We start from the raw sequence: 19409 nt of genomic DNA, 5'->3' as shown, positions 1-19409 counted from the left end.
CCAAAGGGTCTGTTTCCATGCTGTACGTCTGACTCGGACTCTGACTGACTCTAACAATCCCATTAGGCCATCACCTTCTCTAATGATGTGATGGGATTTCGGGAGCAGATTACAAACTGTAAGGTATAGGGACTCAAAAGCACTGCCATTCCAGTGTAATAAGTAATTTGGTTGAAAATGCCTTGCACATCGTACATGTGATGACTATTGTATTTGACAATGCTATACTATTTGAATATAACTTGTTTATATCATTCATCAAGTGACTATCAATTCCTTTGCGTTAACTATAGAAATTTTAGTTTTCCACCTTTTGATTTCATATTGGTTGGGCATGTACAGTAACTTGTACAAGCTAATTAAATGTGCACTATAGTGCCACTAGCCCAGTGTAGGGAGCTAAACCATGGCTCAGTGGTTAGCACTGCTGATTTGCAGCAAGTGCTGTGTTCAGAGTCCTGTGTTCAGTTCCACCTTCGAATGACTATCTGTGTGGAGTTTGCACATTTCTCCCATGTCTGCATAACTTTCCTCCCACAGTCTAAAGATGCGCAGGTTAAGCGGATTGGCCATGCTAACTTGCCCATATTGTCCAGGGATGTGCAGGGTAGGTAGAAGAGCCATGGAAAAAATGAGGTTACAGGGATAGGGTAGAGGGCTGGATGTGATGCTGTTTGGGGGGGGTCAGTGTGGACTCAATGAGCTGAATGGCCTAGATCCACACTGGAGAGATTCTATGATAATCCAACAAATGTACTATCTTTTTCTTAACTCACTGATCCTTCTGGTCTGTATACAACTGTGACCAAAGGTTGTCAATGACGTGCACTTGAGTCTCTGCAAATGCTTATAAAACTATTAAATGATGAAAAAGAATGGATTCAAAGTCTTTACACTCTTCTTGTCTCATTGACCAACCTTATCATTTAATGATCAACTTTGAGTTGGTGTGAAGTGCAAAACTGACAGTATAATAATGAGATTGACAATTTGATGGAGCACTTTAATTGGATAAATACAAGATCACATTTAATTAGATTGTACAAGTTACTGAAACTGACCAGGTACATAAACAAAAGTAATGCCTTGTTTAAGGTATATACATGAGAAAAATAATTTTTATGTGAGACGATAATTTACTGATTTAACATTCCAAATTATGAAAACAAATTGGGTAAAACTGACAATTTGTGGCAGTAGAACGGAATAATACAGATGTCATTGTAATTTTTAAAAAAAACTGGTTCACTCATCTTCTTCAGAGAAGGGATCTGAGCTTCTGTTTTGTCAAGCAAGCATTCATGAGACTCTAGTCCCACATGTGCAGTTAACATTAACCTAACTAGGAGTGGACTTGTTACCAAGCCAGGAAGAACATTATTAAAACTGTGTATGCATTGCATACTCCATGGAAAGTTAAAAATGACACTAACAAATTACAATTTGGAGGTGCTGGTTTTGAACTGGGGTGTACAAAGTTAAAAATCTCACAACACCAGGTTATTGTCCAACAGATTTATTTGGAAGCACTAACTTTTGGAGTGCCACCCCTTCATCAGGTGGTTGTGGTGTATATACTCCAGAACCACCTGATGAAAAAGCAGCGCTCTGAAAGCTAGTGCTTCCAAATAAACCTGTTGGACTGTAGCCTGGTGTTGCGATTTTTTTTAAACTAACAAACTACAGTAGTTCTCCATACTGTATATTTTTGCTTACACCACCAGAGGGTAGCAGTGGTATAAGTTGATTTGCAACTGCTATTACAAATGCCACAGGGAGAATGAAATTTCAGAGATTCTAAAGTTTGCATTCTGAGAGAAAGATATGTTAATAATTGCAGTTTGAAATCCTTTGGTTAGCCGTCGTTGTCATATTGTATCAGCCCAGCCTTCTGCCTCCACACACATCAGCTTTATCATTGTGATTGATGAGGTCAGTAGTATAACAGGACATACAAATCAGGAGTAGGCATAGGCCATTCATCCCCTCCAGCCAGCTGTGTCATTAAACAAGATCATGGCTGTAACTACAAATGATTGCAACTACAAACCCACATTCTTGCTTAACTCCGGTAACCTTTCGTCTCGTTGGTCAACACAAATCTATTCACTTCTGCCTAAAAATATTCAAGGGCTTTGCTTCCACCAGCCTTTCAGAAAGAGAGTCCTGTAAACTCGTGACCATCGAAGAAAAGGAAAATTCACCTAATTTCTAAATGGTGATCTTTAATTTTTAGTTAATGACAATTAGCTTTGGATTTTTGCATAAGAGGGAACATCCTCCCCATATCTCCCCTGTCAAGCGTCACTATTGATTTTGTTTGTCGAATTGCCACTTACTCTTCTAAACTCTAGTGGACACAAACCTAGCCTGTTTAATTTTTCCTCAGAAGAAAATCTAACCATCCCAGAGAATGGCTAGTGAGGTTTCTCTGACTTGCCTGCAAACATTTACATCTTTCTTTAAATAACGTAGCCAATACAGTGCACGTACTCTAGATTCTGTCCTGTATAACTGAACCATAATTTTCCTCCTCTTGTATTCCATTCACCCTGTGATAGTCTTTCCTAATTTCCAACTGTGCCTGCATATTAATCTTTTGCAATTCATGCACAGTACACTTCCTGCACCTCAGAATCCATACTCTCTCACCATTTAGATAATGTTCTTTATAATTTTTCCTGCCAAATGGACAATTTCATGTTTACTCACATTATACTTCATTTGCCAGATCTTTGCCTGCTCATTTAACCTATCAATATCTTTATGTATCATTGTCCTTTCCTATTTATCTTTGTAATATTAGCAAATCTGGAAATCATGCTTTCTGTCCCTTCAACTCAGTTTTTTATATAAATTGTAAACAGTCGAGTACCCAGCCCTGAGCCTTTTGGCACACCACTCATCACATGCCCAACCTGAAAAAGACCCATTTACACTTATACTCTACTTCCTAGTATCCAGCCAATCTTCATCATGCCAGTGTGCTACTTCTTTCACCATGAGATTTTATTTTATTTTTTGTAGTGATCTTAATGTGGAAGCTTATCAACATTCCTCTGGAAGTCTAAGCACAGCGCATCTACCAGTTGATCCCTCATCTAGGTTGATATAAACTGTCAATGATTTGTTTTTTGCTTTGCCATTTTATAGACATGCACAGAAGTTAAAATGCACTTGTGCAAACATGACTAAAATCAAAGAAGGTATAATGGTGTTGATAACTCATGTTAACATTTGTTAATAGTACAATTTTCTATAATCTGAATTCTCATTATATTGGACAATATTGCCTTAAGTAAGTAGTTGGAATTGTATCTGGTGACTATCCTATGCAAGAGTGGATGTTTAGAATATTAAAATAGCTGGCTGTTGCAAGCTTTCTTCATTAGAACCTCCTACAATGAAAGTAGGTGTTCATTAAGCAATTGAAGAAATGTAGGGCAATGGGTTTTGGAGAGTGTGTGTGTCCAGGTATGTGAATGTGTATAATTTTACTGTCCAACTGGAGAAACTCTTGTTTTAGAGTTTGCTTTGCTCATAGTTTACAGGAACTTCTGATGCTGATACTAATCTGATGTCCTGAGAGCCAGTGATTACACGAATGTTTTCTGGTGTCAAAAAAACAAACTCCTTTTTCAGGAAAGGAAGCAAAATGAGCTGGAATTGAAATAATTGGCTTCCAGGCTACCTACCTTACAATGTGTGATCAAAAACATGATGATTTCACGCTGAAATTGATAATCTGACACTGAATTGGATCAATTTACAGTATTTGCAACTTGACTGTCGCTATAGTTTAGTCAACTTGGAATTTTAATGAAACTTGAAAGGTGAATCTCCCCCACTCAGTAGACCTGCTAATGATTGTCACTGTTTGTCTGTAGTTCTTGGTGTATCCTCTAAGATTAGTTGTTTATTCAAGGCTATCATTTGCTGAAAATTGCTAATTTTGTCTTTAATTATCTTAATATTCAGTAACGTTTTCACTTCAGCTGCAGAAATCCAAAATACTTTGGGCTACTTCGGTAAACCTGAGGATAATATAGAACTTCGACACCAGCTGTGAGTATAATTTATGGATTGAAAATCTAGATTACTCTTTTGGGGCAATGAAAATTAAGCAATCAGAAAGAGATGCTCATAAATGAACTCATTAATTTGAGAATATTTGAAAAGGTGTTCCCATTGTTTGCTGGTTTGATAACACAAAGGCGTGAATGCAGGATGAGTAAAGTAAGGAAGACAGTGAGAACATAGAATAATTTTTCAAAAACAGGAAACTGAGAATCTGTGACAGGTATGAAGAGGAAGTGGACCAATCTTTGAAAAAAAGGTGGAAAGCATAATAAAGTGGACGCTCAAGAACACACTATGAAGTGTCAGCCAGAACAGAATGATGGTCATTGTGCACTGTGGCACAGAAAGGAAGCCAATGATGATGTTCAAAGAGGAAATATATGTGTACATCAGGAAGGTGAAGGTGAGGTAGAAGGTAGATTAGTCATGGTCTTACTGATTTATGGTGAAGGTCCAAGTAATCCGCATTTATTTTGTATTTTCTTAGCAGTTTATTAAATTGGGTTTGGTCTTAACATTCTTAAAGTGAATTTGTTTCCCGATTGTGGCTTTGTAGACACGCGGTCATGTTTTGGAGCTTTTAATTTGCCATAGCCCTTATCAGATCATAAGGCAGCAATCTTGTTAGAGATGTCTGGTGGTTTAACCTGAGAGCCACTATGCTTCAGGTGAGCAGAAAGCTAGAGGAGGAGATCCTTCATGGCAGCCTTAGCTGGTGTGGAAAATGAACTGATGCTGTTGACATCCCTCTGTTTCACAAACCAGACAGCAGATAAGCAAGGTGCTAATGGGATGAAAGTTTTATAACTGTTGCTGCCGCAGGGGACTAAGTATTTAACTGTTCTAAGGGAACTGAAAGCAGACCTGATAGTCCCTAATTCCAAGGGTTTTAAAAGACATGGCAACAGAGGTAGTCTGCAGGGTTACTCAGTGCTTCATGACTGCCTCATAGTGCCAGGGACAAAGGGATTGTCTGTGTGGAGTTTCACCCCTTGGATGTGGGTTTTCTCCAGGTGCTCTTGATTTCTTCACATTCCAAAGATGTGCGAGTTAGGTAGATTGGCCATTCTGAATTGCCCATAGTGCCCAGGGATGTGTAGGCTAGGTGGATTAGCCATGGGAAATGCAGGGTTACAGGGACAAGGTAGGGGAATGTCTGAGAGAGATGCTCTTCTGAAGGGTCGGTATGGATTCATAAGGCCTACTGTTCTGCTACTACACTATAGGGATTCCAGGATTCTATGATAGTGGACATGATTTGATGAAGGAGTGACACTCCGAAAGCTAGTGCGCTTCCAATTAAACCTGTTGGACTATAACCTGGTGTTGCATGATAGTGGAGACATTGGTCACAATATTCCAGACTCCAGGAGGGTTTCAGCCGACTGGAAACCAGCACTATGATATCCTGTTTAAGACTGAAGGGAGACATACTGGGAAACTGTAGGCCTGTTGGCCTAACATCAGTCATTGAGAAAATGCTAAAGTCCGTTATTTTGGAAGAAACAGCAAACAGTTAGGAAAGCTTAACACATTCTGAGTCAGCGTGGTTTTGTAAAAGGACAGTCACATTTGACAAATCTATTCCGGTTCTTTTGAAGATATAACAAGCAGAGTTGATCAAGGGGATCCTGCAGATGTAGTGTTTTAGGATTTCCAGAAGGCATTTGATAGGGTGCCACACAAAAGGTACTAGCACAAGCTAGGAGCTCACGGTCCTGGGGTAATGTATTAGGATAGATTAGATAAAATCCCCCTAGTCCCAGAGGATCATCAGACTGCTTCATTATTAAAGAGTGCTGACTGGCGATGAGTTAAACCGGTGGGTCACTATGCCTCAGGTGAGGGGTGTGATTGAGAAGACGGGATCTTCATGGTAGCCTCAGCTGGTGAAAGCCACCTTATCAACCTTGTCCCTCATTTGAGGAATGGGGACTCTAAGGCAATGCTCACTGCCAATTATATTTCTTTTGAATGAGAGAGCAACCTGTAATCCTCTGGGTTTATGGCAACTTTATTAGGATAAACTGAGAATTGGTTAACACAGACAGCAGTGAGTCAGGATATAAAAGGTCTTTTTCAGGCTGGAAAGACTTACCAAGTGGAGCGTCACAAGGATCAATCCTTGACCCTCAATTCTTTACTATCTGTATTAATGTTTTGGAGGGGACAGAGTATAATGTATCCAGATTTACTGCTGATATAGAAATAGATGTGAGGGCATTTTGTGACAAGGACATAAGGAATCTGCTGGGGATGTATGTTGAGTGAATGGGCAAAAAGGTGGCAGAAGGAATTTAGTGTAATAAAGTTTGAGATGATGCACTTAGATAGGAAGAATCAAAAGTCAGATGATAATTTATTTGGAGAGTGACTCCCAAAACAAAGTGCAGCACAGACATGTTCTTATGAATGAAACATAAAAGTAAGCATGCTGGTGCTCTGAATTAAGAAAGTCAATGGAATTTTGGCCTTTATTGCGAGGAGTTTAGATTTCTACACGCAGAAGATTTGTTAGAACTATATTGGTATTTGTGAAGCTTTACCTGGAGTACTGTCTCTAGTTTTGGTTCCCACATTTAAGAGAGGGTATACTGGTATTGAAGGCAGTTCAAAAGTGATTCAGTAGGATAATTCTTGAGATGAAGGTGCTAACCTGTCAAGAATTGCTGAATAGGTTTATTTGACCTTTATTCTTTAGAGTTTAGAAGAATGAAGGATGACTTTGTTGAAAGATGCAAGGTTTTGAGGAGACTTGATGGGGTAAATGTTGAGATGATGTTTCCACTAGTGAGGGAGTATCGAAATAGGAGCATCAGATACAGTGTAGGATACACTCATGTAAAACTGAGAAACAAAGGAATTTCTTCTCCCAGAAGATAGTGAATGTCTGCAATTCTCCACCCCAGAGAGATGTGAAGAAAGTGAAAGTATTTAAAGAGGCAGTAGATATATTTTTGCACTATATTGGGGTGATGATGGCTATGAGCAGTTGGTGCAAGAGGAGGTGAGGCCTGGGGAAGATCTTGAAGAGATGAATAGCATACTCCTTTCAGTTCATATCATCTTCCATATCCTAACTCTCAATGTTTCATCACTGATTCTTTTATGCATTCATAACACAGAAGATGCTTTAGCATGATTCGTGACATTGTAACTTTGGTTTCTTCTACTAGAGCAGGCTTTCCTTTCATTATTAAAATCTGGATGGACATTGAAGGCTGTATGATCAGTGGTATTGTACTTTAGGTGACTGTTGCTTAGCTTGATCATTTAGCTGGGATCATAACAATGCATACATAATGTTATTACTCGCTGAATCAGATCAGAGTCTGCCTTGACGAATCATATTTTCTTTTGGTTTTTGTTTTGTTTTAACAATTTGGTCTTTCACTGAACGCAAGCATGCAGTGCTGCAGATTTGGTTCTAACAATGTGCAAAAGTAATAAAACTAAAATAAACCAAATTATTCACATATAATTTGCAAGATTTTTGAAATGTATTGATAAAATACAATCCTATCTCTCCCAATATCATCATTCTGTAGTGGTTGAGTCATATAGAAAGTTCTCTTCTCTCTCGCTCTCATCTATAGGTTTGACTCGACCTTTTCTCTTAATTCCAAGTCTTGAGAGTTTTTCAAGCCTCTTCATCGATTAGTTACACATCTTAGCTTAGACTGCCTCAACATCAATTAGCCAGTCTGGGTTCTAAACAAATATTTATCGTCTGGATGTATTACATTAAAGCGCTTACATTGAGGGTGAATCTATTTCCTAACAGTCCTATACTAACTCCGTTTTCTAGGAGAAACTTCTGTATGTCTAACCTAAACCAAGACACCTGCAAACTGAATCCCCGGGCAAAAAAAACTCCTGATCTTTATAAAGCTGAAAGTAATCTTTGATGTTTACTCATCTGTTTGTAAAACTAGTCTAATGCAAACAAATTTTCATTACAACTTTTGTGCTTCTGCTTTGTAATTTATTTCCTAGCTCCCTACGTTCTGCCTTGAAGACTCGATCCCTTTTTCTATAATTTTGGTACTGACATGGACCTCAACCTCGGTGTATTCTCCCTCCCCCTTCAGGATGTCCTGCAGCTGCTCAGTGGCATCCTTGACTCTGACACCAGGATGGCAACAAACTATCCTGGTGTCATGCCTGCTTCCACAGAAATGTCTGTCAGTTCTCCTTATGATTAAATCTGCTATCATTCTTGCCTCGCACATTTTTTCCTTCCCTCTTGCGCAGCTGAGCTAATCCTGATGCCACAGATTTAAGGAAAAAGTGACCATAGCATGATAAAATTCTTCATTGTGATACAAACTAAAGTTGTTCAATCCAAAACCGGGGTACTGAATCAAAGCAAAGGAAATTATGAATGTTTGAGGGGTGAGTTCCTGCAATAAACTGAGTAATCTCATTATAAGGCTTGACAGTAGACAGGCAATGGTTATTTTTTAGACAATTGATGCATGCAGTCCAGCAGTTATGTACTCATTGTGAGCAAAAAAAGCACAAGAGGAAGACTGGCCCAAATGTAGTTAACAAAAGAAGTTAAGGATGCTCTTAGATTTTCTATGGACCTAAGTAAAAGTTGCTCGAGAAAGGAGCAAGCCTGATGACTGGCAGCAGTTAGAATTTAGCAAATAAGGATCAAGAATTTGATTAAGAAGGGAACGTAGGGTATGAGCATAAACTGTAAGAACAACTGTAAGTATGTAGAAAGAAGAGTATCAGTGAAAACAAATACAGTCTCCTCACCATCTGAAATGTGATAATTGATATTGGAGAGCAAGGAAATTACAGAGCAATTAAACAACTACTTTAGTTCTGCTTCATTGAAGAATACGCACAGAACTTTACAGATGTGCTATAGAAGCAAGGGTTTTTTGGGGAAGTGGAATTAAAGGAAATTAGTTTAAGTTTAAAAAAAAATTGGAAAAATTAATGGGACTGAAATTTGATAAATCCCCAGGAGCCTGATAAACTATCTCTAGGGATTTAAATTTGATGAATGCGGAAATAGTGGATACATTTGTTGTCAACTTTCAAATGTTGTAGATTCTTGAACAGTCCTAACTGATTGAATCCAACTCAACTGTTAAAAAATGGAGGGACACAGACAACTGGCAGTTTCAAAATGTCTAACGTCAGTAGAAGGGAGAATGCTGGAGATTATTATCAAGGATGTAATAAAAGGATTCTTGTTTCAAACAACAATTGTACAATATCCTCTTATACAATTTCCCTGTCGTAAGTCTTTGGCACACTTAATGGAATTTTTCTGAGGTCGTAACTAGTAGAATAAATGAGGGAGAACAGTGGATGTTTTATATCTGGATTTTCAAAAAGCTTCTGATAAAGCCCCACGAAAGTCAGTAAGTGAAATCAAAATACATGGGAGTGGTGGTAATGCTCTGACATGTATTGGAAATTGATCAGCAGACGGGAAAGGGAGTAGGAATAAATGGTTTCTTTTAGGAAGTGGAAAGTGGTGATAAGTGGATAATGCAGAGATCCGTATTTGCATCCCAACTATTATATGTAAAAACAATTTGTTTTAGATACTGATGTATGAAATATATGGATAAGTTAATTGAGTGGCCTACTTTTGTTCCTCCTTCCTATGTTTCTGTATGACTGCGGGAATGTATTCCCTTTACAATAGCTATTCTACTTAGTTTGCCTACTCCCACTTAAGCTGGGATGGAGGAGCTAAATGTCAAAAGCAGAAATGAGAGTGGTTGCCTTTATCACCACCTATTGCTAACTTAAACTCAGTGGGGAAAAACCTCCAGTTGCTGAAGTTATACCTGATGCACAGGAGGAATGTTATTAGAGACCCTTGACATGTCTGCAGGAACTTTTTACAATGGGCTGCTTAGTTCTCTTGTTAACTAATTCATCAATGACATTGTTTTGTTTTGGTCTATAATGAAGCTGTTCTCTGATCCCATTTAGCTTGGCTTAGTTCACAGTACTTCTGCCAGTGGAGCTTATGTTAAAATCTGAAGGCCTTTAACAAGGAGGTTTGGGCTGAAATGTGGCTAGTGACAGTTAACATTCTTGAAGAAGGGCTCATGCCCAAAACATCGATTCTCCTGTTCCTTGGATGCTGCCTGACCTGCTGCGCTTTTCCAGCAACACATTTTCAGCTCTGATCTCCAGTATCTGCAGTCCTTACTTTCTCATAGAGACAGTTAAGCTGTATATGTGCTTGTCAATGTCCAGCTGAACCCCAATATTCAATGAGGTAAAAACAATGACTGCAGATGCTGGAAAGCAAGTACTGGATTAATGGTGCTGGAAAAGCACAGCAGTTCAGGCAGCATCCAACGAGCAGCGAAATCGACGTTTCGGGCAAAAGCCCGCTTCCTGATGAAGGGCTTTTGCCCGAAACGTCGATTTCGCTGATCGTTGGATGCTGCCTGAACTGCTGTGCTCTTCCGGCACCACTAACCCAATATTCAATGATCAAGTGTGGTGTCTTTCTGGAGAGTGTGGTTTCCTTCATTGCCACCTCTATTTCTGAATTTATTATCCAACACCTGCATCATCATGCTATGTGATTGAAGGATGCTTTGGAGTAACTTAATAATGTTATATTAAAAGTACCCATTAACTCTGTGCCTTATAACAAGAAAGGCAAAAGCAGCAATATCAGGAACACTTTCAACTCTAAGGCTCATGCTGATAATCTGACTTGGATGTAAACTGCTGTTATTTTAACATTGCTGGGAAAGAATCTCAGACTTCCATACCTAATTGTATCATGAACAGCACAAAAAATTGTAGAGGTTGGGGAAGGCCCCACAGCCGAGCTACAGATGAACACTAAATGTAGCCTTTCCAGCATTCTGAAATCTTGAAAACAAATTAAAAATTACTATTTGTATAAACTTGATTATGCAATGCAGCTTTAGAACTAAATGTACAAACAATGTGAACGTTGGTATTAAGTACCTTTAGCCAATTTTGATATTACTGCCAGGAGCTGTTTGTTGTCTGTGATTGCTACTAATTGTTTTACATTATTGATTATACATTGAATGTTTTTTTTCCTAATCTTAGTCAGCAGAAGCAGCAGTTAGTAAACCACCTTGCTAAAGAAACTGAGAAGAATTTAAGGGAATTTGGATTAATAAAATCTTTAACTGACCAGGTAATGGTTTTTTTGTCACCCCATCGTATCCAAATCTTCAAATCCAGTGTATCACTGTATTGATGATTATTGAAAACATCTTTTCTAGCTAATAAACAGAAGTCTCGGCACTGCAGCTATTCACTCAATATACTAATGAGCATTTATATCAAAACATTTCTGTTTTATTAATTTGACTTCAATATTTGTAAGTAAAATCATTTTAGAAGGAGTTTTAAACCATTTAAACATGAGTATTTACAAGCAAAATCAAACCTTAGTAAAAATTCTTCAAATCCATTTTCCCCATAATTTGTGGATGTGGCTGTTGTCTTGGAGTAGTTTACATTGCTATTACTAACTAATTTGATTTTGAAAGTATAATTTTCTTGTAAACCACACTTCTTTTTACAATATCAAACATATTGTTTATGATCGTTATTACTGTTTTGAAATGTATCTTAATTTTTAGTTGTTTTTTTTCTCAGAGGCAAAGGAAGATAATGAAAGATCGTTTAGTAGCAGAATTCACTACAGCACTAACAAATTTTCAAAGAATCCAACGAGAAGCTGCACAAAAAGAAAAAGAATTTGTAGCAAGAGTACGTGCTGGCTCGCGTCTGTCGGTAAGTATTCAGTATTTATTGCCAGTACTTGAGGACAAAGGACTCTGCTTGATCGACACCTCTTCCACCAACTTGAATATTCACTCCTTTCATCATTAACCCGCAGTGTCATGACCCACCATATGCAACACTCTCTGCACCAACTTGCCAAATCCCTTTTCAAATATGTGAGCTCTACTGTCAAGAAGGAAATGTCACCACATTCACATTCCTTTTTAAGCCACTTATTGTCAGTCCTTGACTGGCTCTGGATCAAAATCTTGGAACTCCCTTGCTAACAGCACTGTGGATGTGCCTACATAAGAAAAAGAAATTTCATTTTCGTTTTAACTCCTCCACAGTTCATTCTTCTTCTTGATCATTCAGAAATCAAAACAACAGTTAAGTTGTCAACTTGAAGTAGTATTTAATTCATTATGACAAGACAGAAGATAGCTCAACTCAACTGGAAATGCTTGTTGTTCATTGCTGAAATTTTACAAATCATTTAGCTCCATTTTACCATTTGCTGTGTATTTGCCAACTCACTCAAATTTGCCCATTTGAGTGAGTGGGCAAATACATAGCAAATAAAGAATAATGTGGACAAAAGAGGTTATTAACTTTTGTGGTTTTCAACACGTCTCTCAACTTGTTAAATAATTTGCAGCAGGCTAATGTTGTTTCTAAGTTTATGTTCTGGTAGATCTCATGGATTTTTCTTGCACATTTCACATTTCTAATCAGATCTCACTTGGCTGTTGAGCTTCCCACACCCATTGGTAATTACCTCATCATCCTTGTAAGTGTACATGCTTTGCATTTAATTGAACATAAACAAAGTTCTTCAGTAAGTTATTATCAATTCACCCAATGGATTAATCTTTTTAATCAGAGTTTTCTCTGCAAGCGATATTTGTAAGCTCCGTAATTACCTTGTATGCTAAAATCCATTATAGAAGATTTAATAGCAAAGGAGCTGGAAAGCTGACAGGATTGGAATGGAAATACGTGGGTAGAGTAAAGGTTAGCAGATAGGAAACAAAGCATAGGAATAAATGGGCCATTTTCTGAGTGGCAGCCAGTGACTAGTACCGCAGGGATTATTACTTGGACCCCAGCTATTCACACTGTATAATCAAGGCTTATTATGCTTTGAGTTCCCTAAAGGGTTTTTTTATTTATATACTTTACATGAGGGAGCTAAATGTAATATCTACAAGTTTGCAGTTAACATACTTGGGTGGGAGGGCAAACATGGGAATATAGAGGTGTTTCGGTGTGATTTTGACAAGTTGTGAGTGGAAAAATACATTGCAAATAAAGAATAATGTGGACAAATGTGAGGACATTGACTTTGGTAGCAACAACAGGAAGGCAGATTATCTGCATGTTAGATTGGGGGAAAAGAGAGGTGCAACATGACCTAGATGTGTTTGTACACCAATTGCTGAAAGTAAGCAGGCAGCTGAAGAAGGCAAAAATGGTACGTTGACCTTGATAATGAGAGGATTTGAGTACGGAAGCAGAGATGTTTTTATTGTGATTGTAGAGGGCCTTGTTGAGAGTACTTTTGGAGTATTGTATGCAATGTTTGATTATCTTACCTGAGGGTTCTGTCTATGGAGGTAATGCAACAAAGGTTGATCAGACTGATTTCTAGGATGGCAGGACTGACATATGAAATGAGACTACATTGGTTTGGACTATGTCATTGGAGCTTAAAAGAATGAGGAGCAACGATTCTCTTAGGAACCTTTTACATTCTAACAGAAGTAGACAGGGTGAATACAGCAAGAATGTTCCTGATGACCTACAGTCAAGCATCCGGGGTCACAGTCTAAGGATACAGAGGAGACCATTTAGGACTGAGATGAGGAGACTCTTTTTCACTGAGTGGTGAGCCTGTGGAATTCTGTCTCAAAGGCATGTTTTCAGTAAGATAGTCCCTGGGGCTAAAAGGATCAGTGGACATTGGGAGAAGCCATGAACCAATTAGAGTTGGATGATTAGCCGTGAATGGGAGAGCAGGTTCAAAGGGCTGGTTTACTCCTCCTATTGTTTTCCAGCTGCGTCTTAAAATAAAATCACTTCCTGGTACAGAATTACTTACAAACAACACTAAAATACAGTTATTGTTTTATTTCTGACCAGTGATAATGTTGTTTTGTTGCTGACTTACCTTGTTTTTCTGTTGGCCATGAAGCCAAACCTCAATTGGCTCTGGTCCAGAAACCGATTCTTTCTCTCTTTCTAGTTTCTGCACCATCACTTTCTCATTCCCCTCTACAGGTATTGTGTCCTACTGAATTGAAGCCATTTCCAATGAATTGCTATCATTGGCCAACTTCCTTTCCGAGCAGTACAGATAGCTGGAGTGTTAAATAGTTCGCTCTGCATACATTTGATTCTCATACCTTTCCATATTGCAATCAGCTAGATTACCAATTTGTGAAGATACTCATGTCATTGAGGAATTTTGGGGTGGCATGGGGAATGGTGTAGAGGTAATTATTAGCCATGGAGCCAGCTCAATTGACTGAATAGCCTACTCCTGCTCCTATGTTTCTATGTTCCTATTTTCTTCCCCTTTTTATCAAAGCACATATTTAACTGTGTCATTGCAAATTACTAACCAATGGTCCCTATAAACCATATAGCATCCTGCAAGTCCCTTAAATTATAATGCATGTACCAATAGAAAGAAAAACCTTTCTAAAGCAATGTTCACTTTGATAAATTACGAGTGCACTGCCAAAAATGGCAACTTTGCTACTGATCCATCTTCAATTCCTGGTTCTTGTCCAGCATATCAAATATGTAATCACTTCCCATAGTCGTACCTATCTTTCACTCGACTCTCTGCTCGAATCTGAAGTGTGTTTTCATGAAAAGCACCGAAACAGGCTGAACCAAAGTTAGTCTTTTTGACTGTTGTGCTTTTCGCTTGCTAGTCAATTTCAGCCTTTGACATGTTCACTTTACCAACCTCAATTAATGCCTGACTTCTGCTGTCCAGTCCTCACTTGATTTTACTCTCATCATACAATATACCGCAATAGAGTCATTACCCTTTGCAACTCCCCAAAATTTGATTCTTGGACACCCTCAAACCTCCAACCAAACTTCTTCTGTCTCTGCATAGTGCCACTCAACAATGTTTGGGCTCAATTTTCAAAGGTACACTGGCAATGCTCCTTATCCATCACCGCTTTTGACCCTTCTGCAATCTCTAGATTTGACATTAAAACTAACCTTGAAATGTTTCTGCAGTGACAGATAAATGAGAATGTGAATTTAGTTTTAGTTTTGAGATGCCATTTACTTAATTTGAAGTTCAAGTTAACCAACAAAAATATACTGTACACCAAAATCATAATCTGGCATCTACTTAATTAAGTTTCCACAATGTTAATGTAAGCAGTTTCATCAATATTTCTGTAACTAGAATCTAGTTAATATGATTTGGTGCCAAAACAAGTACAAGAAAAGGCTGAACAAACTCAAAGTTAACATTGAATCCAAAAAAGACTCCTCTTCAGAGATTGCTTCAGTTTTGAAGGTGAGTCACATCGGAATCAATGTTAACTCTGCTGCTTTTTCCACAGATGCTGCCAGACCTGTTGTATTTTCCAGCATTTTTTTGTATTTGTTTCAGATTTGCAGCATTTTCAGTATTTTGATTTTAAAAACAGTGCTGCCTATGGCAGATAGTTGGGCAGCAGGTGAACGTAAAACCTACCTTGGTTTCTCAGCTACTCTTCTCCATTTTCCTGACTGGATCTGAAAGCCCTGCCCCCAAAGGTTGATGGGACAGTTTTGAGAACTGGAGTCAACGTTTTTGAATAGTACATTCTAATTCACAGCTGTGTATCATGTAAATAGGCGAAGGTGATCTGAATGAGAACCAAACATTCCAGTTCTCACTAATTCAGCACAAACTAAAATTATGAAATAAAATTGAATTTGGTGGTAATCTGTTTTGTTTAAATACTTTCATAAGCTGTATGCCCTGCTGCTTGCTGAAATGGATCTTACTCTGTCCCTGCTCCAGTCCCCCCAGGTGAATATGTCTCTCCTCCTATTAGCACGGCAGTTGCTTTCCTCTCCGACTTTCCCTGCTGCTGCCATTCCCTATTTCTTGAACAGTAGCAGTATGAAAGTAAGCCATTAGGCTCTGCCTGTTCCTTGAGCTTCAAAAATACACACATATTCAGCTCATGATTTCAGACAGCAGGAGGCAGTGAGGGGAATGTCATAAAAAAGCATGTAATATAGGGCTGGCAGCTGGGAATTATTGTACGAAGTTAGTAGGATTTCCCACATCAGATGCCAAGTATTTATGTTTTATTCCAGTTAGCCTTATTAAATTTATTCATTCTCTAGTGTGGATGGACATAGTTTTTAAAATTCATTTATGGGATAGAAGTGTCGCCAGCAAAGCTAACATTTATTGCCAATCTCTCTAATTTTCCCAAAGAATGTTATGGTATCCTACCTCTTGAACCATAGCAGTGCTTGGGCTATAGGGGCACCCACAGTTCTGTAAAGTAGAGAGCGTCAGAATCTTGAACAGTGATATAATTACAAATCACGTGTGTGAGACTTGGAGGGACACTGTCATTCTTCTAATTGGTAAAGGTTGTTGGCTTGGAAGATGCTTTTGAAGCAGGTTTGCTGAGTTGCTGCAGTTCATCTTGGACATGGAGCACACTTCTGGCACTGTGTGTTGGTTGTCAGTCGAGTGAGATGCTGTGTCCTTGATGGTTTCAAATTGCTCGAGTGTTGTTGGAGTTGCATGCATCCAGGCAAATGGAGAATTATCCAACGCATTCTTAACTTGTTGTTTTTCAATAGTGGAAGGCTTTGGTGATTCAGGTGTTTTTACTTGCTACCAAGTTTTTAAATACTGATCTGCACTTGTTGCCACTCTTTTATATGGCTAGTTCAGTTAGTTTCTGCTCAGTGGTAATCCACAGGATGTTGATTGTCAGGGATTCAGTGATGGTAATGCCATTGAATGTAGCGTATGCTGAAGATGATTAGATCCAGGAGACTGTCCTGATGAACTCTTGCAGAGATGTCTTGGCGCTGAGATGACTGACCTCCAACAATTACAGCCATCTTCCTTTGTGATTGGTATGACTCCAATCCTCAATTCCCATCCATTATAGTTTTGCGTGGACTCCGTGATGCCACATTTAGCTGAATGCAGTCACTCTTGCCTTACCTCTGAAGTTTAGCTCTTTTGAGCATGTTCAGACCAAGGATGTAATAAGGTCAGCAGCTGTCGGCCCTGGCTGAAACTAAATTGAGTGTCAATGAGCAGGTTATTGCTTTAGCGTGCTGCTTAATGGCGCCATCAACAGTCCCTGGCATCAGTTTGCAGATGAACTGAGCAGACTGAAGGCACTATAATTGATCTAGTTGGGTTTGACTTGTATTTTTGTGGGTAGGCTATACTTGGACAATTTATGATCAGGTAGCTGCCAGTCTTGGCTGTACTGGAATCCTTTCCCCTCAACTCTGAATTGAGTTAAACCAGTCAAGATACCAAAACTAAGAATTTGTCAACAATGTTTCAGAAATCTATCTTGAACAGGAACACTGAAATCATTTGTTTTATTAATTGAGAAATTGAGTTATTTTTGCAATTGGTTAATCAAACCATTACCAAGTACATTTTTGTATGTTAAAGTGCTAGAACTTAATTTCCTTTAATTAGGGATTAGATTAGATTACTTAGTGTGGAAACAGGCCCTTCGGCGATGTGTGACAATGAATTCAAAGGTAGCCATCCCTCTTCTCGGGTAGCTCAATTTTTGGTTGAAAATAATTCAACTGAGACTTGGTGCAAAACCTAGGTTTTGGGAGAATCGTGATCAGTGGTTAGGATAGGCTCCATAACTAATCCTTATGGCAAGTTTAACATAGTAAAACATCTCTAGTTTCTTCATTGCAATAATATTGCAAAGACCTTTTTTGCTCAAGTACATAAGGAGATAGTCGGGCTGATGAGCAAAAATTTGACCAAAGAATGTTTTCAAGGAGATGAAGGGGGACTTTGCATTCATGTACTGGACAGATGAAGGTAGAGTCCCACTGGGGAAGCATTTAAAGTTGGGCTGTTAGAACAGACAGAATGCATTGTCAGCCATATCTTTGTCTACAGATACTATTTTTGGTGGTTTTTTTGCTTGCTTGGAAACCAAGACTAACAAATGTATTCACTAAATTTCTCGATTTATGAGGTAATAGGTGTTGCCACATCTAGGCAACTGATCTGAAAATTGTTGGCTTGTTGACAACCAATAATAGAGAACATAGCAACAACTGGAATGTTCTGAAGCAAGTACCATCATTTATGTGCAGCAAAGTTGTTATTATGACTTAATGAGTTCAGTTATAGTGCCATAATAATTAACTCTGGTGCTGTCCCTTAAGCATTTAGATAATGGGTTTTCTCACCCACCTGTTGGTGTGAACGCAACTATCTACTGGGTGCTAAAGACTGTTTTAAAGACATCAAGAGCCAGCTTGTGGAAAATTTTAATGGTGTCCCTCAGATAATTATGCATTTATATTTACGGTAATGATGCCCAGGTTCCATTGCCTGTAGACTTTGTTCAAGTAAAAACCTCATGCTTCAACCTGAATAGTTGATGAATGTGCACATGTATTGTTGTAGCTGTTTAGATGTTTAAAAACGTTTTAATATTTACAGTCAGTTTGAGAAAGAGAGGAGTATATCTGAGGTTATCTTTTGAACATTAAGGAAGGGCAATTGTGGGACCATGTAAGCAGGGTTGACCAAGGTATTTTGGTAAATTAGGTTAAAGCATCGACAGACATTCAGGGGGATATTTCAGAACCTACAAAATAGTTGCATTCCAACAAGTAACAAGCTCCAAGGGATAGATGCACCATTTCTAGATAACTCGAAATGTTAAATGTGCAGACAGGTAGCAGTTTGGAAAATTTAAAAAGCATGACCAAGTATTAGTCAAGTGGGAAAATATCCGATACAAAAAACTAACAAGGAGTATAAAAAATTAGAGAAGGAAACAGATAATAAAATGAGTGTTGGTCCTATAGAAAGTCAGACTGCAGAACTAATAACAGAAAACAAAACAACAGATGAATTAAACTGATATTTTACATGTCCTCATCAAAGAGGATACAAGTAACATTTCAGAAGCAGTGATAAATCATGAGATGAAAAAAATGGGAAAATCGCAGTCACTGGAGGCATGGTACTAAGTAAGTTGTTGCAATGTTGGGTTGGCAATGCCCTGGTTTGGATCGACATCATCCTTGTGTTTGAAATGAAATGGCCAGTGAGATGCAATTGGCTTTACTTTTCTGAAGTTTTTTGATTTGGAGGCAGTCCTATTATATTTGAAGATGCAACACCTTTGGTCAAAAAAAGAAGACAGGAAATTACAGGCCAGCTAGCTTAACATTTGCCATAGGGAAAATGTTAGAATCTTTTGTTTAAGAAGCTTTAGCAAGGCATTTGGAGAGAATCAAAATTGTTGGATAGCGTCAACATGGCTTTGTGAAAGGCAAGTTATGTT

The 19409-nt window shown here is 38.4% G+C and overlaps 1 protein-coding gene across 3 annotated transcripts in view; it reads left to right on the top strand.

The window, feature by feature from the left end:
* Positions 1-19409, top strand: part of LOC140462949 (syntaxin-7-like) — a 55092-nt gene that overhangs the window by 18048 nt on the left and 17635 nt on the right. For all 3 annotated transcript variants that reach the window (XM_072556485.1, XM_072556504.1, XM_072556495.1), the window contains exons 3-5: positions 3996-4065; positions 11158-11248; positions 11716-11853. In XM_072556485.1, the coding sequence (XP_072412586.1) occupies positions 3996-4065; positions 11158-11248; positions 11716-11853 (299 nt within the window). The remainder of the gene's footprint in view (positions 1-3995; positions 4066-11157; positions 11249-11715; positions 11854-19409) is intronic.

The sequence above is a fragment of the Chiloscyllium punctatum genome, chromosome 3 (genome assembly GCF_047496795.1).
Source record: "Chiloscyllium punctatum isolate Juve2018m chromosome 3, sChiPun1.3, whole genome shotgun sequence".
NCBI classification, from domain to species: Eukaryota; Metazoa; Chordata; class Chondrichthyes; order Orectolobiformes; family Hemiscylliidae; genus Chiloscyllium; species Chiloscyllium punctatum.
Note: the sequence above shows the minus strand (reverse complement) of the source record. Positions and strands in the feature narration are given on the sequence as shown.